The sequence below is a fragment of the Conger conger genome, chromosome 1 (assembly GCF_963514075.1).
Source record: "Conger conger chromosome 1, fConCon1.1, whole genome shotgun sequence".
Classification (NCBI taxonomy): domain Eukaryota; kingdom Metazoa; phylum Chordata; class Actinopteri; order Anguilliformes; family Congridae; genus Conger; species Conger conger.
Genome location: NC_083760.1, coordinates 35,116,363 through 35,131,146, shown reverse-complemented (window position 1 = coordinate 35,131,146; position 14,784 = coordinate 35,116,363). Strand labels below are relative to the sequence as shown.

General features: G+C 39.8%; 1 protein-coding gene across 6 annotated transcripts in view; it reads left to right on the top strand.

Moving 5' to 3' along the window:
- Positions 1 to 9,742: 9,742 nt before the first annotated feature.
- ahi1 (Abelson helper integration site 1) overlaps positions 9,743 to 14,784 on the top strand; it is a 29,493-nt gene continuing 24,451 nt past the window's right edge. For 5 of the 6 annotated variants that reach the window (XR_009708029.1, XR_009708030.1, XM_061231004.1 and 2 more), the window contains exons 1-4: positions 9,743 to 9,905; positions 11,019 to 11,083; positions 11,338 to 11,459; positions 12,462 to 13,042. Coding sequence is in view for 4 of the 6 variants with exons in the window: in XM_061231004.1 (XP_061086988.1) it covers positions 11,074 to 11,083; positions 11,338 to 11,459; positions 12,462 to 13,042 (713 nt within the window). In the remaining 2 variants the exon portion in view is untranslated. The remainder of the gene's footprint in view (positions 9,906 to 11,018; positions 11,084 to 11,337; positions 11,460 to 12,461; positions 13,043 to 14,784) is intronic. The other variant, XM_061230996.1, reaches the window with a different exon arrangement.

The following is a 14,784-nucleotide window of genomic DNA, read 5'->3' as shown; positions in this document are numbered from 1 at the left end:
CCAGCTCAACTAAAAACCATACCGCGGTTTTCTGCAGGCTTTACAAAACAATTCTCCCGTTAGAAAGGTTTCCCGTTTAACTCCACTCAAAAGAAAGACGCAAAATGACAGATTTTTCGCTATACAAAAGTATAACTTCGCTGTTATTGTTATCGTCTTCTTTTTAGTGCTTGATAAACAATAAATTAAAGTTCAAACCTTGAAATTAATTAAAGTTCAAACAAAAAACGTGTCCTTCAATATTGAAAATATATATATTTCAACAGACCAAAGCGCCGTCGATATGCTCAACTTTGCAGTTTCACTGACACCTTTCCACACCTGCCGTAGCCGCAGACAAAGACAACACGGACCTTATGAACATAATTTGCCTAAACGCTACCGCGTGACACAAGTGTAGATGCTAAATTCAGTTCTTCTGTCAAGTTGCCGTTTTCCACTTGCCCGCTATCGGCCGAACTGAAAACCCTTCACTGCAGCCTGGGGCGTGGGGGAGGAGAGTTACGCCTGAATGGAGTAGCACGTGTAATCCCGCCCCACGCTCCAGTTTATCCCTTTGACTGAAGTTGGTGTTGAAATTTGATCAAAATGCCTTTATTGAAACTATTAATGTTTAGAATAATGATTAAGTTTGATTGAAATGCTTTTTATTAAAACTGTGTGTTTGTTCAAATGGAATGGAAAAGGTATATACAAATTATATAAGAATTGTATACACAATATACAAAACATATTGAATAAATATATGGTGTTAAACTAGCATATACAATTCATACTAGAATTAAGTAGGGGGCGACATGGCTCAGGCAGTAAGAGCAGTTGTCTGGCAGTCGGAGGGTTGCTGGCTCGATCCCCCGCCCGGGCGTTATTGAAGTGTCCCTGAGCAAGACACCCAACCCCCAAATGCTCCTGACGAGCTGGTCAGCGCCTTGCATGGCAGCCAATCACCGTCGGTGTGTGAGTGTGTGTATGAATGGGTGAATGAGAAGCATCAATTGTACAGCGCTTTGGATAAAGGCGCAATATAAATGCCAACCATTTACCATTTAAGTAGTTCTTCAACATACGTTATATCATATAAAAAACATATATAGTGATATTATAAGAATTGTATGTGTCAAACACAAAGATATACGATACCTGTGTGGCATTAAATTCACATACATAATTCATACACAGTTTAAGTTTGGTGTAACACATGGCACGTGTCAAGAACATACAATTCTATGTGTTAGTTCACACAGTTCAAAGTAGAAGTCAATGGCTAAATTCTATCCCCTGGTCACCATAGCGACTATTGTGAACTTTAAACTATATATTTTAAAGGAATGCATGTGTGTTTGTGAGAGAATGAGGGAGGGAGTAAGGGAGAGAGTGCATTAACATATGGTCAGACATTAAGTCACACACATGAATGATCCAAGATATTATTTATTTATTGACTATTAATAAAAGGTGGATTCAGTTCATAACATTTTCCAATGTTTGCCACTGTATTATTCATGTACAATTTTGAGTAATATGTAAAATATTGATACAATATTTTGAGGGCTTAGAACCAGAGGGGCGTAAGTGACATTTGACAAATTTTACATGAGCCAAAAATTTTTTTATTTCAGTGTGTTCAGTGTTCAGCTGAATTAATTACTCTGGATTGTTTTAGAATTCACATGCATACTTTTGCCACTAGAAAGATCTCAAGAGCTTTCAATTGATATATAGAACTCATTTTCACACAAAATGTCACTTAGACACATCTGTTTCTAATCCCTCAATTTGCATACAACGAAAATGCATTACTTACACTTGTAGAAAGTACTTTTAGCCACTGGCCCAGCAATGTGGTAGTTAAATTGTGCCATTTTTGGAGTCTGTACTATTCCCCTAGTCTGGAGGGCAGTACTTTTTTGCGATAAGCAAAATCTATGGGGCATCTGTGATTTGACTAAGCAGGAGACAATCCTCCCCTGGAGCAATGCAGGGGGTTAAGGGCCTCACTCAAGGGCCCAACGGCTGTGCAGATCTTATTGTGGCTACACCGGGGATCGAACCACCCACCTTGCGGGATCTATGGGATCTATGGGGCGTCTGTGTATTGTGGGAAGCATCAATTCATTTACAGCCATGCGTTTTAAGTAAATCACAAACAATGTTACCTGTTTTTGCACAGGTGATGAAGACACAAAGCCTTAGAATATTTTCACAGTAGACTGCTCTTCTGTGCCCAGCAGGAAAATAAACATTTCTTATAAATTGTAACCCTGTCTTGACCATTTCACCCTTTGATAATTTCTGCATTGTACTGTTCCCCAGTTGGCCAACAGCAAATAAGCAAGCTGACTGTGTTTCATTGCTGAGACCTAGAAAGTGAGCAAACCGGAATATTGAGCCATTCTTCAACATTACCACTGTATTGTTTCTTTTTGTTGTTTTGCTCTATGCTTGACTGTGTATTACCTGACCATTCACAATAAGCCTACTGTAATACTTGACTACTGAGTTCATGGGAATATCTCTTAAATTGTGAAGAGCATTCATGTCACTTTCTGAAATAGTTCTCACTTTTGGTGCGCCAAGAGCAGTTATTTCCTTAAAACGTTCATATTTCTTCACATGGTGCTTGGCTGACGTCATTTCTGAAAAGAAAGCTTTGACGTCTGTTGATGTATTTGACATGTGGCTTTGCAATGTGTGGCAGAGCACACTCCAACAAAATCCTTTTGCATATTTGCAGAGGTGCAGCCTTATTACTTTTCACTTGATTAAGACCATGGCCATTGTATTCCTCAAACAGAAAAGCAGAATGGGCCCAAAGTGGTCCCCAGTTAGTTATACTTTCACTGAGATGAGAAGTAAGTGAATATTAAAGCTCATGTTCTCTTTTCCGGCGGCACGGATGGTGCAGTGGGTAGCACTGCCGCCTCACAGCAAGGAGGTCCTGGGTTCGAATCCCTGTCGGCCAGGGCCTCTCTGTGCGGAGTTTGCATGTTCTCCCCGTGTCTGTGTGGGTTTCCTCCTGGTACTCCGGTTTCCTCCCACAGTCCAAAGACATGCACGTTAGGCTGATTGGAGAGTCTAAATTGCCCATAGGTATGAGTGTGTGAGTAAATGGTGTGTGTGCCCTGTGATAGACTGGCGACCTGTCCAGGGTGTATTCCTGCCTTTCGCCCAATGTATGCTGGGATAGGCTCCAGCCCCCCTGTGACCCTGATCAGGATAAGCGGGTTCAGATAATGGATGGATGGATGGATGGATGTTCTCTTTTCCATATAGACATTCAAAGCCTCCAACAAAATACACAAGTGCATCATGGGCATGGGCAATTTGTTCCCTTGTGATATTGTCACCAAGTAAAATGTTTATGCCCTCAACAAGCAAAGCCCCGTGAGTAAAGTATTTCTTAGGTAAGACACCTTGTAATACTGGAAGGCTGTAGTATAAAAGCCAAGTGTGCCATTCATGGGCTTTCCAAAACTTATGCACTGTAATCAAACGTGGGAGTCGTGAGAAGGCATTTGGTGGCAAAATAGATAAAAGTTGGCTATCAATTCTTTCTGTTTCATTGCCCAGGTACCATGCATTTGGATGGTTTTTGGAGCCAAACCACAGACTGGCTACTTGTCTGCAAACACCCAAAAGCACACAGTGCATGTAATCGGGAATCATTCCATTGATCAAATCAAAATAGGGTAAACTTGCAAGAACAAAAGGTCCTTTAACACCTAACATGGCCTCACCCTGCTGCTGAGCAATTTCACCTAATTCAACAGTTGTTTTGTGTTCTCTTTTTTCTGGCACTTCATCAGTGCATGCATACACTCGTACCATTCCATTGCCTTTCTTAACAGGTTCTCCTGGATGAAGGCAAAAGCTACACCCGTATACTCCATTGAACTGTTTGAAGTTTAGCACCATTGGCCTTGCAACAGAATCACATACACTACACAATGCATAGACTTTCACAGTTCTACTTGATTTGCTCTTTGGGTCCTGCCACTGAAAACCATGTTCAGAAAGGCTCACACATTCTTGCACAAAAGGCTTGAAAAAACTGTGCATATCCGGTTTAGATGAGCCAAACCATAAGCCACAAAGCAGCACATGCTTATCCCTGATATCTGGTGGTATTTCATTGAGAGCAGAGAATTGGCCAAATACTATACTTGGATGAATTAAATACAGGTACCCCATCACAACTGAATGTCAGTGTTAAGAATGAGTTGTCAATCCAGCTTTCCTTAAGTGCCACATACATGCGTCCATCTGCAAAATCACTGGCCACACCATTATTTTTCCTTCCAGAGAACAACAAATCTCCCATCGTTTCAAGTTCAAGAAGATCCATAAGCTGTGATTCTAGGGGTACATGTATAAAGAAATGCCCTCCATCAGTGCTTTCCTTCACAGTTACTTGTGTTGCGCAGACCCCACAGGACAGTACTTTGTCATTAGTATCTGGGATACCAAAGTAGTTGTTGCAAGACTTACAGTAGTGATGAAACTGTAAATCATCAAAAATACTTGCTAAGGGTTTCTCAAAGAAATACTTTGTAGTAAAGTCTTTCGCTCCACCAAGTAATGGCACTAATTTCAAAAGGTCCTTTAGTGCAGCTTTGATCACGATTAAAGTACCACCCCTGTCTCATTTTAAGTGCGGCTTAATCCATGCCTCATCTGATAGGCTAGTATGAGGAGGTGACTGAGACCTTCGGTCATTTCATGCGAGGACGTGTGGCTGTCTTCTCTCTATACACAATACACAAATTTTTAATTACATCCAAAAATCAAGACACATATTCCATTAAAATACCGGAAATCCGGTAGCACCAATCGGATTCAATTCCTATACACTATTTACAAAAAAACCCTTGGGGAAAAAAAAGCTTGAAGAGGGCCCAAGACGATTGTGATTTTGTTTGATTGTGTTTAAATATATTGTGTGATTAGATTGTGTTTAAAGAAATACAGCATTATTTCCCCGATCGCTGAATCAGACTGTAAAGTGCCAGACCTTTCCCCTGCGCGGGCACAGCGCAAACGCAGTGTGGAGATAGTCTCGCTAGCCAGACCTATGTGAGATGTAATGTCTTGAATGAACAATTAATAATTTGTGTACAATCTAATGGGCCATAATTACGGGCTCTCCAGGCAGCTCAAATGGCATCTTGGAGTTCTCTGGAGGCATTTCCATCTCAGAGTTCCCTGGAGAAATATCCAGTTTCTGTAGTTTCCGTAGCATGGACCACTTTGGATGTATCTTGATGCATCACAGCGTTCTATAAAAAGGGTTAAGTTTAAGGTATTAGCCAGGCCCAAGTTACATAATGTTATTGTATTGGGAATAAACCCCATGCATTTAGAAATATGCATGGCGGGTCATATATATATATATATATATATATATATATACACACACACACACACATATATATATATAAAATGACACGTATACATATATGTGTGTGTGTCTTTAATGTTTGTAATGTTTGATAATGTTTGTAATGTGAACATTTCCAGTGGTCCTCCAGGGTCCTCCATAGCCCTTTCAAGGTTTCTTTAGAAAAAGAAGCAGTTTGTTAGTTAGTTAGCTAACGCTACGGCCTACACTACAGTATCTAACTAGGCTAGCTAGCGGTCGCAACATTAGCTTGTTAACGTAGGCTCACGTATCATTGAAGCTACTCACCGTTCAGCGTGACCTGGTACATTTTGGAATTTTTACTGGGCCGTCTGCGTTTCCAGAAAATGAAGCAGAGGTGTTATTTAGTTATTTAGAGGTATATTTCTTCCTTTTAATAACATGAGCCATGTTTGAATTTTAGCTAGCTTACTAGCTAACTTGGCTCAATCGGGTAACAATGACATTGTAGTCATGAAAAAAACAAATTGCTTCCCGTGGTGCACTGCATTTCAATGAAATATTATAGCAATTAATAATGGTTCATAAACGTTTTTACACGTAGGCTATTCATATCTGCCTGTATGATCACCCACTCTCACCATGTTATTAATCCACTGCTCGAATTTAGTTACATACCCATCAAACATGATAAGGTGATGTGAGCTATAATAAATAAGTCGTTACGTTCCCCAAATAGACATGTTTTGGTCCAACATTTTACTGTGGACAGTAAGTTTCTTGGTAATTTTTTTGGCAAAATTAACAATATGTGAATGATTGGATCAGTCAAACCTCAGATAACATATTTAAAAGATTGATAACATATTTAAAGTTAGTTATTATGCAATTAAGTATTTTGTGTCTGTAATGGTATAATGGAGTATGTTTTAACTGATGTTTGAATGTGCAAAACAAATTACCTTAATTTGCTTCAACGTGACTTGAACTGTCCTAAGAAGCGCAATGTTGATGGATAGGACAAGACAGGATAGGGTAGATACTGAATTAAGTAAATTAATCAACATTATGTTTGGTTTACTTAAGACAACAGGTTCAACATCCAAAATAAGCTGAGGGATTTGGCTCCAAGTTCACCTTTGGCCCCACTGAAACGTCAACACGTTCCAACAAAGAGGTTTGAAGAAGTCTTTGATGATTTAACAGACATTGATAAAAGTCAGGTAACTTACTCTCAGCTTCTAGCTCTAAATAAAAATAAGGCTGTATGGATACTATTTATTTACTACTCACGTTACTTTTCTCTTTAGTCTTTATTTAATTGATTGCACCAAGTAGAAATATATGGTGAATGAATGCAAGAAAACTAAATATCGGCTTAATTGCCCTTGCTTGACACAATTGAAACCAGTGGAATAGTCCCAAAGATTTCAAACCCTGCCTTTCTGGCACTCCAGGCAGGCTCAATCAGCACTTAATGTATTTTACCCAAGTCTGGAAAGTATGAATGTCTTCTCTTAATTGCTTGCAGCCACCAAAGAAATCATCTCAGACAACCAAAACACAGAAGTTACTGGCAAAATACAGGTCCGAAGAGACTACTGATGGGCACCGAACTTCTGAGAAGGATGTCTCACAGCTGACCGAAGGTATTGTCAAAAAGAAAACCTCCATTTAAAAGAAATGCTTGTAAAAGGTTTGTGCATTTTGCAAATTCCTCAGCATTTCTGTAGAGCATCTTCTGAACCTTTCTGTCTTTAGAAGGTCTATGGTCTACTTTTATAGTTTAGATATTTATGTTGTATGATGTATTGTCATTCCAGAGATCCCTGCTGTCTTGTCTGCAATAAAACAGACTGTGAGAAGTTCTTAATCCTCATCTGAAGTTTCTTTAGAATCATCCTGTTCGCTGAGGCCACAGACATCAGCTTCTCCTATGCCACAGATGTTCAGACTTAGAGAGTCATCTGATGAAGCCTTTATTGAAATGGTAGCTTTCAAAATAAAATATCTAAACCAGTATCCTTGAATCCAGTGTGTACTGTGACTGTCTTGGTGTCTTCAGAGGTTGTCTGTGTTCATTCTACAAAAATAATGCAAATGTTTATTTCTCAACTGGAACTTATTTGCTAAAAGCATGCTTGACTTGATTCTACAAGAAATGGTTCATTATTGGACATTAACCAAACATTGTTTTAGTAGAATAATGTGGTAATACACAAACATAACTTCTGAAGTCACTGCTTTGAAGTTTTACACCACGACTACAGTGCAACATTTCACACTTGTAATGCTGGCTGCTTGCTGAAAGCTTCAGTAAATATTTTTAAAAAACATTTGTTGCACTTGAAAACTGTCGAGAGAAAATAATGGAATGTATGGGGGCAAATTATGACCATTATTTTTATTCTTTTTGTGTTCACAGGTTGAAATATATCCAGGAATATCCAAAAAAAAAAAAAAAAGATTATGTAATGAAACGGAACAGGATGTGAGTACTAAATAATAATTATAAAAGTATAGCTACATTAGTTGATAACATTTCTGAACTGTAGCCTACGGAATGGAAGCATTAGATTTTTTTGTGAATGCCATAAGCCAGGAGATAATGGGGAAATTACCTGATTACTGAATAGGGGGGCTGTAGACCACGATTGAACTAATTTGTTCCAGCTGCTCAAGTGTATATGGAAACTAAAACTATTGTTACAATGTTTTAAATTGACCCACTGGCACTGTTTTCCATTTGTTTTATTGTAGGAGCTACACTGAAAAAATGGCCCAATGCTACAACCTCACAAACGGGATCCACGATCAATGCCAAACTCAATGAGCTCCGCCACAAGAAACGGCAGCAAGGCAAACAAAAGGATGGAACCCTACTGCTTTTTGACAATTGAGGCTAGGTTTGCCCTTCCAATGGCTCTGAAGAACTTTTTGCCTGACCCATGCAGGGCCGCTGTCTAGAATAGAGAATGCCCCCTATGTGAGTGGGTGAGTTATTCCCATTGTTGGACTGCATGCAGTACCAGTTGTGACCAGCAGTTGTCTACTTCAACTACCTGTAGGCTTTCCTGGTCTTGTTAAAAAGGGTTATTTGTGATGGACATTTATCCAAGTAAACGTTTTAACAGCGTGTTCAATGTTAAAGGGATAGTTCACCCTTTTACACTTACTGACTTGAAACCAAAAAAAATTTTTTCTTGTTTCCTTTTGATTGAAAGAGAATGTCTGATGTGTAAGTAGCATGATTGAATGACTGTAAATGGCTATGTATACTGACAAATAAACATTATGTTTCAACATATACAAATTGTACAGATATATATGTTTGCTGTATATGAAAGGGTCCATAATCAAGTAAGAATTAATATATGTTTTCTTTATGTTTTCATGCAGTGAGACACACAATAATCACATGTTTACTGTATTAATCATATATAAATTGTGTGATATTCTCATTCATTTCTAATATGCTAACATACATTAAAAAGCAAAGAATCGTATAAGAATAATATATGGTTCTTACATATTTCATGCAGTGGGAAATGCAAAAATCATGAGATTACTGTATTAATCATACAGAAATTGTATGATATTCTCATGAATTTCTAATATGTTAACATACATAAAAAGGCCAAAAATCATATAAAAACAAAGTATGATTCTTACACATTTCATGCAGTGAGACTCACAATAATCATGTATGTTTACTATATTAATCATACAGAAATTGTGTTAAATTTACATTCATTTCTAATATGTTGACATGCATAAATACTATATTTCTACATGCATAAATCATACAATTTTCATATCCATTTTTTATAAGTCACTGTATATGAAAGGGGCCATAATCAAGTAAGAATTAATTTATGTTTTCTTTATGTTTTAACGCAGTGAGACACAATAATTCCTATAAGGACATACAAAAAACATGATTTTTATTCATTTACATATATAATTTTTATATTACTTTTCCATATGGGTAGTTTTAATTTACAGCGATTTATTTTTGGAACCACAATAATTTTATAATCGTAATTACTATGTGTGCCTCGTTAAAAGTACATTTGTGGAATTTAGAGGTATTTTCCTCTTCGTATGACTGAAGTAAACTAAAATGTACAAATATATATATTTAAAATATGGGTGGCTATATCGCCGTACAGTTTCGCTGACTAGCAGCTAACTGGAAGCTCTCAGTGAACGAATGAAAGGTTGCTAGGGACGGCGGAAGCTCTGGAGCGTTGCTATGGGACGGCGAGTACATGACGTCAGTCTCGTCAAAATGACCCTCGATGAGAACAAGAGGCAACTGGATTTCCCGCTTTCCTATTGGTGGAATTAAAGTGTTTGCCAAAACGTCACGAAGGGGGACTGCTTGGCATGTTGTTGTTTTAGAAACCATCGTAACGGTTCTGATAGCTTACCAGCTAACGTAGGCTACTTATTCTTAGTAACTTGGCTAATCACGAGCTAGAATCTATATTGAGTGATATTTAAGTATGCCTGCACACCGATAAAGGATGGGGTGTAAAACCAGGTATGTGCAAAATTAGGGGAAAATTAGTAGTTAGCTAATTCAATCTTTAAAAAAAAAAAACTACGTTAGCTAAGTTAGTGAGTCAAACGAGCACTGATTTTAGTTAGAGCTGAACTAGCTAGCTAGCTGTAACTTTAACTAGGTAACGTTACATTCAGGAAGACACAATGGTAAACGTTTTCATGGCTCAGACTATAACGTTAATTTAGCTCGCTAACGTTAGTCTAGACTTTTAGTTACCGCGCTGATGTCATGCAAGCCGACCCGCTAGCCAGCTAGCTCTAGCGAGCAAACAGAGTCGAAACGTAGCTATGTCGCCTAGCTGACGTTATTGAGGTAGCTAGGTAGCCGGTAACGTTGGACAGCGAGCATGGAACAGAAGATCCCAACATTAAACTACTTTTTCCTTTTCTAGCTTACTCTACCAGTTTGATAACTCATGACTGGAAATACAGAACGTTGCAATTTAAAGGAAATATTCGTAACCTCGAGTGTTAATGAAGATTATAATCTATTTTAAGATGAAAAGCACCTAATTAAGATCAACAGCTTGTTAAAATGATTTGATGGCAATTGGGATTGGAACAAAAACCAACATACACAGGGGTATCCCAGAACCAAGTTTGGAAACCACTGATCTAGCTAACCTTCATAGATACATTTGCGGTATGGCATCGCAGATCATTTGACAATTGCTTCAAGATCTAAATGAATGCACAGTACCAAAATGTGGCCCATTTATTTATCGACCTATTAAAATTAACCCCCAACATAGTTTTTCATACTGCTCTGTCTGCCTCTATACATTGCCATGTTGTCTATTTTTATATGATGGATATAGCTCAGTGGACCATAGGACATATATGATGTGAATACGTTTTTCTATGATCTATGTGCTATAAATTATTTTAGGAATTCATTACAGTGGAAAAAATATCAGTTTCGCTCACCAGAACTTCTGTGGAAGTTTTTGGTAAAACCAAAAAATGCAACATTTCACCTGTTATTCATGCTTTGGTACTAATTCATGGGGTTTCCCTTTGCTAATGGTTTGTATTCTCAGTGTGCTAATTGCATTTTATAATTTCAAGGAATTGCCCTTTTTAATTTCAGCAGAATTCGACTTTGAATGGACATTACTGCAGCATGACCTTTTCAGTGTTTCAAGATGCCAGCGGGTAAGTGAAGCAGTTTTGCAGCCTTGGGGGATTCCATGCATCCATACTTTCTTCAAACTGGATAGCTGTTATCAACTACTGTAATACAGTCCCTTCTACAATAAAACAAAAGTAGGCAGCAGAGTTATTAGATTATGGATATTTAGGATATCATAAAAAGCATAATGTTATTTGCATTGAGTAATACAAATCTACAAACAATAATAACATTTATACATAAACTACAGAAACTGAATTTCTCTTTTTTTTTCTAGGAGAGAGTGAAGCCAGAGTGAAGACAAAGGCCCTCTTTGATGAGGTTATAAAGAGGTACACGGACCCCCCGACACAGAAGAAAAAGTCAAAGAAGGACACCAGACCGGAAGAGAATGTAGTTGTAAGTAACATGGCTTTCACATGACTCCCACTTCACCCTAAGAAAATCACCATGTCTGATATACACTCAGTGGGCCCTTCTCCTCTGACCTCTCTGATTGATAACACATTTTTGCCCACAGAACTGCTGCTCACTGGATGTTTTTGTTTTTTCTCATCGTTCTCTGCAAACTCTAGAGACTGTGAAAATCCTAGGAGATCAGCAGTGTCTGAGATACTCAAACCACCCTGGTACCAATAATCATTCCATGGTCAAAGTCTCTTTTCACTCTTCCCCATTCTGAAGAATTTCTTCCCCATTCCCCATTTTGAAGAAATCCAGTGACATCACTGGACATGTTTGCCCTTAGAAGTTTTGCCCCATATTTAGGAAACTGCTTCTCTGACTGTGATTTAAAAAAGACTTTCACACATAATTTAAGCATTTAATCCAAATAAGCTCAACTGAAACAAGCAAGGCAGTGCTCCTTTATGTTATTAATAAGGGCCAATTAAATACATTAAGCTTTGAAAGTTAGGAATACAGTTTTACCATTTTCCCTCCGGCACATCCAGCGTTGGTAAATTTCCAACCCTTCTGTCTGCAGATAACCAAATTGACACAAGGGGTAGCGCTAACCTTATTGTTAATTGGTGGACTCGGTCATCACCCTATGCGGATGTTTTCAAAATGCCAGATATCGGTCCGATTAATGGGCTGGCCAATGTATCGGTCAACCACTACTAGAATGGTTACATTTTCTGAACAAAGTGTGTGCTTGCAGGGCTGAAGTATTGTTGTGTAGACCGTATGAATGAATGGGATGTATGAAGTATAAGGTTGAATGAAAGTTCTGTTAACTGCCCGTTGCCTGGGACACAGTCAGAATTTTCAATTGGATTCCATTTCACAGCTTCTGAAGCTTTAGCTAGGCACATTGATTTTGAACATTTTTCAGCAAATGTGTAGTGATTTCTGGTTCTGCATGATCATGAAGTTTGCCTTGTTTTTGCCTTCTCTCAGCTTGAGACCTTGAAGAAAAATCTGGACCTCTCCAAAGGTACCGAAGATGATGAGACTGTCTTCAACAACACTTATCAGCCCAAGGAAAGCCCCCGCAACACCAAAAACAGGCAGCGAGAGAGAGAGCTGGCCGAGAAGGCCAACAACAGCGACGAGACCAAGGAAGAGTCCAAGCGCTCCAAAAGCCAGAAAAAGAGCGCAAGGGCACTGCCCCCACTTCTGGAGCCCACTCCCCAGGACATAGGCTGGGAGGGAGTGGAGGATGCTGGGAATATATTGGAGCCCAAAGCCACCCTGCGGAAGGAAGGCCCTGGGAAGAAGGCAGGGAGGCACAAGAAGGGGCAGAACAAAGAGGTGGAAGATATCAGGGGTCGGGGGGTTGAGCTGGAGGCAGAGGACGAGCTCTTGCAGGAGTACCAGCAGCGAATTGCTGAGCAGGAGGAGAAGCCAGTCAGGGGGATGTTGGACAGAAAAACAGCAAACAGGGCGAGTGATACCGAGCAGGGGATGGTTCTGAACAACGACGTTGGAAAAAAGAAAAGGAAGAAGCTGAAATCGCATGCGGCAGAGGGAGAAGTTGGGTAATACAGACACAACTTACCTAAATTTTACATTAAACATCAATCTCAATGTTATCTCCTGCAACAAAAAAAGTTATATTGATGATATATCACATTTTTGGACCACAGGGTATGTTTCGAATTTTAATTCTAATTCTAATTTAAATGTATACAGTCCCCTCAAAAAGTATTGGAACAACAAGATCAATTCCTTTGTTTTTGCTATACACTGAAAACATTTCAGCTTTTATTTTGTTGTATTTTTATCTAGATTTGTTAAGCAACTTAGAACATATCACCTTTTAAGTCAAAGCAAAAGTATTGGAACATGTGACTGACAGCAATTTCTTTTTGCCCAGATGTGTCCTGTTCGATTGATTGGTTAAACAATAAATAGTTATGAATGTCTACTCTTGGTTTTAGCCTTGGGTTTTGCCTGCATTTGTGTCAGAACAGATAAATCAACATGAAGACCAGTGACCAAACAGGTTGACCAAGGAAAAAAACAGCAGTTAATGACTGAAAGATTGTGAGAGCTGTGAAGAAAAGCCCGAAAACATCAGTCAGTGACATTACATTTACATTTTAGTCATTTGGCAGACGCTTTTAATCCAAAGCGACTTACAAGTGCATAGGTTCTACCACAAGTCAAAGCATCACATCCAGAACTAGAAAAATACACCTGGACTGCTGTTCTAAACATATAGTCGTCATCATAAGTGCAATTTTTTATTTTATTTTTATTTTTATTTTTTTGGGGGGGGGGGGGGGGTTTAGACAGGGATAGGGGTATCAGAAGGGGGGGGCGGGGTAAATCAGGAGGGGGGACTAAGGTAGAGTTTGAAGAGGTGTGTTTTGAGTCTGCGTCGAAATAAGGGGAGGGATTTTGCTGTCCTGACAGTGGTAGGCAAGTCATTCCACCACTGAGGAACCAGAACGGAAAACAGGCGTGAACGTGCAGCTCGACCGCCAGGTGCCCGTAGAGAGGGAATCGTAAGGCGACCAGAGCTGGCAGACCGGAGTGGTCTAGCTGGGGAGTAGGGAGTGATCAGGGATTGTATGTAATGTGGGGCAGTCCCCTTAGCAGCCTGAAATGCCAACACTAGGGCCTTGAATCGGATGCGTGCGGCAATAGGAAGCCAGTGGAGGCCAATGAGAAGCGGGGTGACATGAGCCGACCTGGGCTGACTGGTGATCAAGCGGGCTGCAGCATTCTGGACCAGCTGGAGGGGCTTGATGGCGCACGCTGGGAGACCGGCTAGGAGGGAGTTGCAGTAATCCAGGCGGGAAATGACGAGCGCCTGGACTAGGAGCTGGGTGGCTTTCTCCGTCAGGAGATGACGGATGCGGCGTATATTAAACAGAAAGAACCTGCAGGTTCTGGCAGTGGAGGATACTTGTGGAGCCAGGGAGAGGCAGTTATCAAGAGTCACCCCAAGATTCTTTGCCGTACGGGAGGAGGAAACTACAAAGTCCTCCACAGTCAGTGAGAGGTCGATTGACGGAGAGGACTTAGCAGGGATGTAGAGAAGCTCAGTTTTGGCAAGGTTGAGCTTCAGGTGATGGGAAGTCATCCATGCAGAGATATCAGCCAAGCAGGCAGAGATCTGTGTGGTGATTTGGGTGTCAGGGGGGAAGGAAATGAAGAGTTGGGTGTCATCAGCGTAGGAGTGATAAGAGAAGCCGTGGGAAGAGATAACAGAACCAAGAGACATGGTGTATAGCGAGAAGAGGAGAGGCCCAAGAACCGAGCCCTGCGGGAC